Source organism: Eschrichtius robustus, chromosome 14, assembly GCF_028021215.1.
Source record: "Eschrichtius robustus isolate mEscRob2 chromosome 14, mEscRob2.pri, whole genome shotgun sequence".
In the NCBI taxonomy this organism is placed as follows: domain Eukaryota; kingdom Metazoa; phylum Chordata; class Mammalia; order Artiodactyla; family Eschrichtiidae; genus Eschrichtius; species Eschrichtius robustus.
The window spans coordinates 21,713,824-21,726,388 of NC_090837.1; the positions used below are offsets into that span (position 1 = coordinate 21,713,824).

Consider the following 12,565-nt stretch of genomic DNA (forward strand, 5'->3'; position numbering starts at 1 on the left):
ATAAATAAATAAATAAAATATTAAAAAAAAAAAAAGTATCTAGACAGATTCAGATTCTAGACTTTGACTTAAAGGACCTGCCACCTTAGGCTAAGTTTATGAAAATTATAAATATCGATTGAGAGCTAAATTCCTCTTTTAAACAAAATGGTTCTTTCTGAGATCCAGATTGACTAATTACTCCCCACAACTAATTTGCCCTGAGAGTCAAAGCCTCCTAGAGTATTTATGAAACTTCTTTGTGTTCAAACGCTTGGGGGGCGGGTAGGATCACTGCCTCACAAGGCCGGCCGTTTCAAATTTTTGACAACCTGTGGAGTTACAAAGTTCCTCCTTATACTGAGTCCAAATGACCTCCTATAGCTTTCACCAATTTGGTCTTGGATCTACGCTCTGGAGAGACACAGAATAAACCTAATCCTTCTACTAGACAGCTAATCTCTTTATATGATTCTCTTAAAAGAAATTGTGGTGACTCAGGCTACAATTCTATCAAGGATATAATAAACCCAATACCTTCCCCCTCCTCCTCCTTTTAGTGGCAGAGTGAGCTTATGTGAGTATACTTAACATGCTGGGAGAAGGGAAAATGCTACTCTCTGGCAGGCCCCAGTGCTACAGGCCAATTCAAGACCCCAGTTTGGAGGCTTCCTATGGGCAATCAGAAATGGATGAGAGTCTCACAAAAGGTAGTGCTGGACAGGCAGGATCCCTCAGATTTTTCTCTGTTATAACCGACAGCCTTCTGCTAGCTAAAGTGCATGTCTAGCCCCAGAGAGTCTCCTTTTAGCCTGGATCAGGGGTCCTGGGTTCTCAACCTTTTGTGTGCATTAGAACCCAGGGAGTTTTCCATAGGGCCCACCCCTTGAGATTTTGATTAGTAGAAATGAGGCAGGCCTAGTAATCTGTATTTTAACAAGCACTCCAGGTACTGATGTCCTTTCTACACTGATCTGAATGAAGAAAAAAAAGATGAGCCAAAAAATACCTCGTATTTTGGCTTTATTTAACCAGAAAGCACACACACTTATAACATTTAACTTATTGGTCCTATCCATTTAAAGAAAATTATTAAATTTCATGTTATATAAATAATAAAAATAACACTTCGTCATTTATTATTCATCTGATACTAATCATTAAGTCTATCAAAATTCTTCCAGGATAAGGAGAGGGCTAGTAGCATCATCTGCAGGTTACAGACTGATAAACTGAAGTTTTGGGAGAAGCATTTAACATGGGCCTTCAGAAGGGAGCCAGGCTCCTGCACTGCAGCCTAGTCCTGTCTCGGGCTGGCCAGCAGAACAGGGTGGAGGACCAGCTTTGAGGAACTCTACAGGGAGAGTACGTTTTGGTCCAACACTTAGCTGATCAACCTCGTGATTGAAGTTAACACAAAAATCACACCTGGATAAGCACCACCACACACATGCTATGCAATTTTGTGGGAATTTTAATAAAGCTAAAGAGGGATTCTAGCACACAGGTTACAACAAGTTAAAACGTTTCACAGTAGTCTAAGTACCTGGGAAGTTTAATTATGCAAAGAAAACCCTCTTTCCTTTGAGAACAACAGCTTATTTCTTTTCAAAATGGCTGCTGTGGTTCTTTTACAAACATAAAGGGTGTCTCATCTCTAACTCAGCCTTGAAGTAATGCTGTCCCAAAGCAGCCCTGGTGACCCTGTTTCCTTGTGGCAAAGTGAACCCATGTCCTACCCAGTAATTTAGCACTTAGTAAACTGACTCAAAAAATTGAGCAACAAATTTAGTAAAAGGTTTTGGTGATAGGAACTTACTTTCCTACTAAGACACTTCATGCATATTTGTTGCAAAATAAACTTATTTTAGAATAAAAGTAGCAAAGGCATCTAACTTTCATTTTCTGTCAGGGCTGAAGACTTTCATTGGTTCGCTGACCTTCCTCTTCTTCCTGGAGCTCTCAGAACTTTGCTGACTGTACACAAAATTCATTCTTTGAATCTGTGAGAATCACCAGAGAGAGGCACAATTCAGCAGAGATTTTGACGTCTGCACAAGGCATATACAAGACAGGTAGACCAAGCATTAATCCCTCTTGCTGCATAACCGATCTAAACCTGCTTTCCTGTGGGATGGTTTAGCCCTGCACAGAGGCCCTGCTGCCAGTATCAGAGTCTGGAATTCAAAGTTTCAGGAGTTGAGGCCCCTGGAGGCGGCCAGTTTCAGGGACAGTTTCTTGGCTCTCTTTAGTGAATTCAGCACATCCAGCTCTTGAGAGAAGAGTTGTCAAGGTGTGGGGCCAACAAGGGGCAATTAAGGGTCAGGAGAGATCTAGGGCACTGGCTGGTTTAGAGGCAAATAGAACTGAAGTCCCTTTTCAGTTAGCAGAAACATACAGCCTTATCTTTTTTTTTTTTTAATCATAGGTTCAGATAAATGAATTAGGAAGGACCATGGCCCTTCTTTCTGCTTGATGAGACTTATATGTTATTGATTAAAGACAAGTTGATTAGTGAGTCATCATACACATATATTTCTCCATTGGGCTCAGCTTTGGTAAATATTTTAGAATTTATATTTGCTTAACTGAGTGAACAACCAGATGTCAGACGATCCCTAATGCCTGGAATTCCAAGAAACACATGGAGGGCATTTTTATATTTTCCAGCCACTAGATGGGAGGAAAGGTTTTTCCATGTTCTCTGTTCTTTCTTTGGAGGAAAATGGAATAAGATATATATTTTTAAGCAAGACTTAGAATATCTAGTAGAGGTTCCAACATTATTCTTTTTTTCTTTTGTTATAGATACAGGTTATTATTATTGACATGTTTTTACTACAAAATAGTGGAAATGTCATTAAAGCATTTAAGTACCATTTAGAACCAAAGGTTGGGTCTACAAATGGCTAATTTAATCACTAACTTTTCGTTTTAGAAAGTAGTTGAATTTCTGATCTCAGAAACCACATTAAACCAAATTCCCTTTGGCTTAAACCAAGACATTGACTATACAGAGCAGTAAAACTCTGAGAATATAAGTAGAGCTGCTCTTCAAGTAACTGGTTTGCTTAGATATGCAAAGTTTGAAATGGTCTGCTCTAAAGGAAAGGAAATAGCAACATAAAAACCCAAAGCACAAAAACCAACTTCTTCATCTAGGAGATGAATTTGTTACAGTGTAGCTGTAAGAAAAAGTACTTGGTAAAATTCAGCTTTTTAAAAAATGTTGCTTGGGCATGCTTTCTATTCAAATGAAATTATCCTCACTTCTATCAAGTCTGGATACACTGGGAAGAAAACAAGATGGGTGTACAAGTTGGTCTGATGGTTTAATAGTTTTTTTCTCTTTTTCTTCTTTGCTCAAAAGTAAACCAGAGTTTTATTACAAGTTTCAGAGCTGTAATTTTATTACAGTAAGTTCATCATCTTTAATAATGTATACAATCTCAAGGCAACCAGTGAGGTCTGGGAAGTCTCACTGGTTTATAGAAAACTAGTGGGTTCAAAAGCAAGTGTGTGATCAGTCAGGGGATACTTCCTAACACAGATCAATAATAGTCCATATTCTGAACTATATAAACCAACAAATTTATCCATAGAAAGCAACATTTGAGAAACATTTTTCAGGTGTGTTCCACCTGGCTGAGTTTGCACCTTTGATGCCAAAGCCACCCAGGCAAGCATTCCCCTGGAGGTGTCCAAGTTAAAAACCTGGGAGTTGAGGGAGACCTTCAAGATGGTGGAGGAGTAAGACGTGGAGATCACCTTCCTCCCCACAAATACATCAGAAATACATCTACATGTGGAACAACTCCTACAGAACACCTACTGAACACTGGCAGAAGAACTCAGACTTCCCAAAAGGCAAGAAACTCTCCACGTACCTGGCCATGTGGCTGACAGGGTCTTGGTACTCTGGCCGGGTGTCAGGCCTGTGCCTCTGAGGTGGGAGAGCCGAGTTCAGGACATTGGTCCACCAGAGACCTCCCAGCTCCATGTAATATCAAACAGCGAAAGCTCTCCCAGAGATCTCCATCTCAATGCTAAGGCCCAGCTCCACTCAACAACCAGCAAGCTACAGTGCTGGATACCCTATGCCAAACAACTAGCAAAACAGGAATACAACCCCACCCATTAGCAGAGAGGCTGCCTAAAATCATAATAAGGTCACAGACACCCCAAAACACACCATTGGACGCAGTCCTGCCCACCAGAAAGACAAGATCCAGCCTCATCCACCAGAACACAGGCACTAGTCCCCTCCACCAGGAAGCCTACACAACCCACTGAACCAACCTTAGCCACTGGGGGCAGACACCAAAAACAACAGGAACTACAAACCTGTAGCCTGCGAAAAGGAGACCCCAAACACAGTAAGTTAAGCAAAATGAGAAGACAGAGAAACACACAGCAGATGAAGGAGCAAGGTAAAACTGCAGAAATACAAAGGATCATGAGAGATTACTACAAGCAACTATATGCCAATAAAATGGACAACCTGGAAGAAATGGACAAATTCTTAGAAAAGCACAACCTTCCAAGACTGAACCAGGAAGAAACAGAAAATATAAACAGACCAATCACAAGCACTGAAATTGAGACTGTGACTGATTAAAAATCTTCCAACAAACAAAAGCCCAGGACTAGATGGCTTCACAGGTGAATTCTGTCAAACATTTAGAGAAGAGCTAACACCTATCCTTCTTAAACTCTTCCAAAATATAGCAGTGGGAGGAACACTCCCAAACTCATTCTACGAGGCCACCATCACCCTGATACCAAAACCAGACAAAGATGTCACAAAGAAAGAAAACTACAGGCCAATATCACTGATGAACATAAATGCAAAAATCCTCAACAAAACACTAGCAAACAGAATTCAACAGCACATTAAAAGGATCATACACCATGATCAAGTGGAGTTTATCCCAGGAATGCAAGGATTCTTCAGTATATGCAAATCAATCAATGTGATACACCATATTAACAAACTGAAGGAGAAAAACCATATTATCATCTCAATAGATGCAGAAAAAGCTGTTGACAAAATTCAACACCCATTTATGATAAAAACCCTCCAGAAAGTAGGCATAGAGGGAAATTACCTCAACATAATAAAGGGCATATATGACAAACCCACAGCCAACATTGTTCTCAATGGTGAAAAACTGAAACCATTTCCTCTAAGATCAGGAACAAGACAAGGTTGTCCACTCTCACCACTATTATTCAACATAGTTTTGGAAGTTCTAGCCACAGCAATCAGAGAAGAAAAAGAAATAAAAGGAATCCAAATTGGAAAAGAAGTAAAACTGTCACTGTTTGCAGATGACATGATACCATACATAGAGAATCCTAAAGATGCTACCAGAAAACTACTAGAGCTAATCAATGAATTTGGTAAAGTAGCAGGATACAAAATTAATGCACAGAAATCTCTTGCGTTTCTATCCACTAATGATGAATAATCTGAAAGAGAAATTAAGGAAACACTCCCATTTACCATTGCAACAAAAAGAATAAAATACCTAGGAATAAGCCTACCTCAGGAGACAAAAGACCTGTATGCAGAAAACTATAAGACACTGATGAAAGAAATTAAAGATGATACAAACAAATGGAGAGATATACCATGTTCTTGGTTTGGAAGACTCAACATTGTGAAAATGACTATACTACCCAAAGCAATCTACAGATTCAATGCAATCCCTATCAAACTACCAATGGCATTTTTCACAGAACTAGAACAAAAAATTTCACAATTTGTATGGAAACACAAAAGACCCCAAATAGCCAAAACAATCTTGAGAAAGAAAAACAGAGCTGGAGGAATCAGACTCCCTGACTTCAGACTATGCTACAAAGCTACAGTAATCAAGACAATATGGTACTGGCACAAAAACAGAAATATAGATCAATGGAACAGGATAGAAAGCCCAGAGGTAACCCCACACAATATGGTCACCTTATCTTTGATAAAGGAGGCAAGAATATACAATGGAGAAAAGACAGCCTCTTCAATAAGTGGTGCTGGGAAAACTGGACAGCTACATGTAAAAGAATGAAATTAGAACACTCCCTAACGCCATACACAAAAATAAACTCAAAATGGATTAAAGACCTAAATGTAAGGCCAGACACTATCAAACTCTTAGAGGAAAACATAGGCAGAACACTCTATAACATAAATCACAGCAAGATCCTTTTTGACCCACCTCCTAGAGAAATGGAAATAAAAACAAAAATAAACAAATGGGACCTAATGAAACTTAAAACTTTTGCAGAGCAAAGGAAACTATAAACAACACGAAAAGACAACCCTCTGAATGGTAGAAAATATTTGCAAACGAAGCAGTGACAAAGGATTAATCTCCAAAATATACAAGCAGCTCATGCAGCTCAGTATCAAAAAAACAAACAACCCAATCCAAAAATGGGCAGAACACCTACACAGACATTTCTCCAAGAAGATATACAGATTGCCAACAGACACATGAAAGGATGCTCAACATCACTAATCATTAGAGAAATGCAAATCAAAACTACAATGAGATATCACCTCACACCAGTTAGAATGGGCATCATCAGAAAATCTACAAACAACAAATGCTGGAGAGGGTGTGGAGAAAAGGGAACCCTCTTGCACTGTTGGTGGGAATGTACATTGATACAGCCACTATGGAGAACAGTATGCAGATTCCTCAAAAAACTAAAAAATAGAACTACCATATGACCCGGCAGTCCTACTACTGGGCATATACCCTGAGAAAACCATAATTCAAAAAGAGTCATGTACCACAATATTCATTGCAGCTCTGTTTACAATAGCCAGGACATGGAAGCAACATAAGTGTCCATCGACAGATGAATGGATAAAGAAGATGTGGCACATATATACAATGGAATATTACTCAGCCATAAAAAGAAATGAAATTGAGTTATTTGTAGTGAGGTGGATGGACCTAGAGAGTGTCATACAGAGTGAAGTAAGTCAGAAAGAGAAAAATAAATACCATATGCTAACACATATATATGGAATCTAAAAAAAAAAAATGGTTCTGAAGAACCTAGGGGCAGGACAGGAATAAAGACACAGACATAGAGAATGGACTTGAGGACATGGGGAGGGGGAAGGGTAAGCTGGGACGAAGTGAGAGAGTGGCATGGACATATATACACTACCAAATATAAAATAGATAGCTAGTGGGAAACAGGCACATAGCACAGGGAGATCAGCTTGGTACTTTGTGACCACCTAGAGGGGTGGGATACGGAGGGTGGGAGGGAGACGCAAGAGGGAGGAGATATGGGGATATATGTATATGTATAGCTGATTCACTTTGTTATAAAGCAGGAACTAACACACCATTGTAAAGCAATTATACTCCAATAAAGATGTTAAAAAAAAAAAACCAGAAACCTGGGAGTCGTCCATGGCTACTCCATCATCCTCACCCTAACATCTAACATCTAACTAATCACTAATTCCAGTTGATCCTACCTCCTTAATATCTTTCGAATCCATCCATTTTTATCTATTGCCACTGCCTCTGGTTTAGCCCAGGCCAATATCATCTCTCCCAATTACTGGGTCTCAGACTCCTGCTATTACTGCTTCTCCAATCCATTCTCCAGGCTGGAGCCTAATTAGTCTTTTATTAAATCTGACCACATCGCTCTACTGATTCGCCATCCATCCATTAATGACTTCCCATTGTTCTCAGGATAAAGTCCAGACTCTTTATGGCCCTGGCCCATCTCTGCAGTTTCATCTTGCTCCAGACTTCCTTGGCCACTTGCAGTTCTCAAATGGGCCCTGCTCATTCCCCTCTGGACTTTGCTTTTGGTGCCCACTCCCATGCTCTGCTTCTTCTTCATCACTGCCCTGGAGTTTCTTCTGTCTCTTGGCCTCCCTGACACCCTGGCTGTGCTCTGTTCTTACCCCTTTTGTAACATTTACTACATGGTATTATCAGGCCTACTTACCAGTCTTCTCATCCAGAGTATAAACTCGTTGAGGTTAGTGACAATATCTTAGTCATTTTTGTATTCCCAGTTTCTGGCATCTGGTAGGTGCTCTTAAATTATTGGCTGAATGAATGAATGTGCACTGTGCTGGGCACAAATACCATGTCTCTAGTAATATAAAAATGAATAAGACACAGTTGTTTTCAAGGATTGCGTCTTATAAGGGAGAGACATTAAGCACATGATTGCAATATAATGCAATACAACATAACAGACATTCCTTCATTCAACAATTATTAATGAGTGGCCAGCTCTGTGCATGGTATTGTTCTAGGTGCTTGGGGCACATTAGTGAAAAAACGAGATAAAAATTCCTGCCCTGTAGATTTTACAATCTGGCCATGTTACTTTTTGGCTTAATGATTTCCAATGGCATCTCACTACTTTTAGGACAAAGTCCAAAGTTCCTGCCTTGGCTTTTCATACACCATCAGTGGTTCTTTATACTTCTAGGGAAGGAGAGGGGTCACAGATTGGCTATAAAACCCTGATGAAAGCTCTGCACTCATTCCTTAGAAAATTGCTCCCACTCCCACTCCCACACTCATCCACTGTGATGGGCCATTTGAGGGGGCACCTACCCCCTGAATACCTCCCAATTAGAGCCACCCCCCCTCAGGGCCTGGCTGTGCCCAGCAGTACCAGCCTCATCTCCTCTCACTCTCTGCCCTCTCAGTTTTCTCATACCTTGCTTTGTCTTGATTCTGGACCTTTGCACATGATATTCCTTCTGTTGAAAAAGCTCTTTCCCCTACACCAGCCCTCTTTTTGCCTAATTAATTCCTATTCATTCTTCAGATCTCAGCTGAAAAATTATTTCCTTAAAGAAACTTTCCCTACCCCCATTCCAATTAAGTTAGGTACCCCAGTCATATGCTCTTAATAGAGTTCCAAGAGATCAGGGACCTGCCTGTATTGGTCACAACTTACATTAGAAGGGGCTTAATACATTTTTTTCAATGAATGAATGAATGAATGAATCTGTCTTCAAAGAGCACTCTGCCTGCTGTATAGAAAGGTATTGGAGGCATCAAGTGGTTGCAGGGTGATGAGTCATGCTACTGTAGTAGTCAGGTGATAACTTGGATATCAGTGCAGATGGAGAGAAGTCAAGAGTGAAATATTTAGAAGGTAGAGTCAGAAGGATGATCAACTGGATACAGTGGTAAAGGAGAGGTAGGTAGGTCAATAATGACTCCTAGTTTCTGGTTTAGCTAACTTCATGGATGGAGGGACTGTTGTCTCAGGGAGAGAACAATGAGAGTTTTGAACCTGCTGTGTTTGGAGTACCTGAGAAAACCCAAGTAGACATATTGAATCGGCAGCTATATGTGGAAATCTGGAGCTCAGGACAAAAGTCTGGGTTGGACACGTAAATTTAAGAGTCATCAGTATATGGAGGCTAATTAATGCCATGGGTGTGGAAGAGATTGCTTATTGAGAGATCAGAGCATGAGAAGGGAAAGGGGCCAGGACATAGCCGTAAGGAACTCCAACATTTAGAGATCAGGTGGAAGATGAGCCAACAAAGAAGGTTGAGAAAGAGAGAGAGAAAAGAAGTCTAGCAGACTGTCCTACAACGAAAGCCAAGAGAAGAGAGTTTTAAGAAGAAGGAGTAGAGAAAATGAAAGAGGTGAGGGTGGTGGTCAGTAGTGTCAGGTGTTGCTGAGAGATCAAGATAAGGACTGAAATATGCCTAATTGATTTAGCCACATGGAGGTTACTAGGGGCATTGGATTGTTCAGGGCACAAGTCACCTTGAAGTCGTTGGAGAATGCATAAAAAATTAAAGAAATTGAGACAGCAAGTATGCAAAGTTTTATAAAAATCAAGAGGGAGTGACCAGCTCAGCCTGGGGAATTTAGAGAAGGTTCCTTAGCAGAAGAGGGACGTTGAGCTGGGTCTTGAAGAATGAGCAGGAGTTCACCGCACTGGAGATGGGGCTGGGTAGGAGAGGTCCTTCTAGGTGGAAGGTTCATTCAGCATGTTTAAAGACACTAAGTCATAAAAAGACACGGAAGGTATATGGGACAGTGAGAAATGTCCCTTCATTAGATTGGCTCTTAGGGTGAGGTGTTATATATCCAACACACTCCTGTTAAAAATGTAAATTCCCCTGAAATTATTACTCAATATGATGTTAGTGTAAATGAACTTATCAAATGGTCTCTGAGTGGCAGCCTGCTGAAAGCAGGGCCTCACAGGCTTTGGGAAGAAGACAGGTAAGTATAAATATAGAAAAAGCAGTTCAGGGCAGTGTGCTTTGCTTTAGGAGGTAGATCTGTGTGGGGGACCAAGGGGTGGGCAGCCCCAGACACCCAGGAAATATCGTGAGTACTTTCTGTGCCTGGGGTGAGAGTGCAGTGACTTTTGCTTACTTCAAAATTGTCAGGTCAGGTATGGCAAAACGTTTTTCTTTAGAAAGAAGTTCCTAGATCAAGGAAATTTATGGTTCAGAGAGGGTCTGTGCCCCTATAAGTAAGTTATAGCAGTGATGTTAGTTTTGAATCCTTTCCCTTAACATTTATCTTTTTTGTACAATGAAAGGTAGATCAACAGCAATTATAAAATAAATGTTATTAGCATAAATGGACCTCGTGATAACATTGTGATGAATGAGCAGTAAGAAACCAAATACCTAAAGAGAATGCTTACCTCCAACTCCAGTAGAGCTGTGAACTCTCTGATATGTTGGGAAGTGTCTCATGTTTTACTGAGATTTATGAAGAGTTTGCCCATTAACTTACTTTCTTGATTTTCTGCAGTTTATGCCCAGGGTTCTGGACCATGTTTATCTCTATTTGGGAGGTAAATATGTATTCTCCTTAGAGTCATAATCACATATTTCCATTAATCTCTAAAAGTTATTATATCAGTTCTGCCTTCCTCTATATTTTCTAAGGCATCATATGGCTTTAAAGTTCTATAATTAATTCATTTATTCAACAAATGTTTTTGAGCATCTTCTCTGTGTCAGACATTGTGCTGAGCACTAAAGACACAAAGCTGATCAAGACATACTTCAAGTCCTTAAAGAGATTATGGCGAGGAAACAAACTGGCTACAGATGAAATGATAGAGTCACGTATAGGGTACAGTAAAGGTTCCAAAAAGATCTTATCAGCTCTTCCTGGGGAGGCCTGGCAAGGCTTCAAAGGGGATGTGAAACTTGAACTAAGTACTGCAAGATGAGCAGACATTCACCAGGCAAATGGCATTAGGGACTGATCTTGCAGAGAGAACATTCAAGACAAAAGCACAGGGACGGGGATATAAAGCAGAATACTCCTGGAGAATTGGAAATTGTTCAGTGGGACTAACAGGAAGGGCATAGGGTGGTGGGCTGGGTCAGACAATGTCATTCTCCGAAGTTTGGACTTTGTACTGTAGTGGAGTGCCGCTGAAGGGTTCTAGGAGCAGATTTGTTTTAGAAAAGTCCCTATGGCAGCATTGTGAGGGGTGAGCTGGGGAGGAGTGTGACAAGAAGCAATGAGGCTACTTCAAGCAAGAACAAGAGTAGCAGTGAGGTTAGACAGGAGAGGGCTAATGCGGCAGAGGGCCGAGGAGAGAGAGAATGAAGGCCTGAACCTGAACCCTAACATATCTTTGCCATTCATTGTAATGGGCACAGAGGTGGCAAAAGAAAGAAAGGAGTAAAAAATGACAAGAATTACCCAGGTTTCTGGTAATGCCATTGACAAAGATGGGAAACAGAGGAAGCTAAGGAGGTGGGTGGTAGAAACAAGGTGGGGAGGATGGATGGAGAAATAACTGACTCTGTTTTCAAGATTCTGAATTGGAGGTGAGATATCCAAATGACGATGTCCACCAGGGCACTGACTATGTGACCTGGAGCTCAGGATGGAGGACACGGCATCAGGAGCACGTGTAGAAAGTGTATTCACTTTGGATAAAAGACGGGCTATTACTTGAGGTCTGCAGGAGGGTGGTAAACGTGGATATAGATACAGGTACATCTTTAAATAGGGGGGCAGGAAGTTGAATGATCTATACCTGATGGCCTTAATTATTTCTATGAAGTAGAGTTTATGTCATCTGTTTAGAAAGGGAGTGAACTGTCATGGGTGGCACTTAAGACACTTATGTGATAAAAGTATGGACAATGGGAAAGGAGCCAATAATGGACTTTCAAAACTAATAGTTATGGCTTAGAATCCAGATAACTTTAAGATATATCACCTTCAAATTAAAATATTTAACTTTGACATATTAAAATTTTTGCTCTTCTTTTTACAAACATTTGAAGGCTTACAACAGACTGTGCTAAGAACATCACAAATGTTATGTCATTTATTCCTGCAATAACTATGTGGACAGGAAGGGGGTTTTTATTCCTCTTCTACAGATTTAGAAACTGAAGCTCAGAGAAGTGAAATGACTTGTCCAGTTCACACATTTAGTAAGTGGAATTCTTGAACACAGGTCTTCTGACTTCAAATTTAGTGCTCCTTATAATTTGCTTTCAACCCAAACGGGAAAACAAAGGTAGGAAATTGCAGGAGAGGCTGTCAGAACTCTACGTAGGGCTCCTAGG

At 40.5% G+C, this 12,565-nt stretch overlaps 1 protein-coding gene across 1 annotated transcript in view; it reads right to left on the bottom strand.

The window, feature by feature from the left end:
* Positions 1–1,877: 1,877 nt before the first annotated feature.
* The window catches only part of HORMAD2 (HORMA domain containing 2), a 68,788-nt gene continuing 58,100 nt past the window's right edge, over positions 1,878–12,565 (bottom strand). The window contains exon 11 of the mRNA XM_068563447.1: positions 1,878–1,982. Coding sequence (XP_068419548.1) covers positions 1,878–1,982 — 105 coding nt within the window. The remainder of the gene's footprint in view (positions 1,983–12,565) is intronic.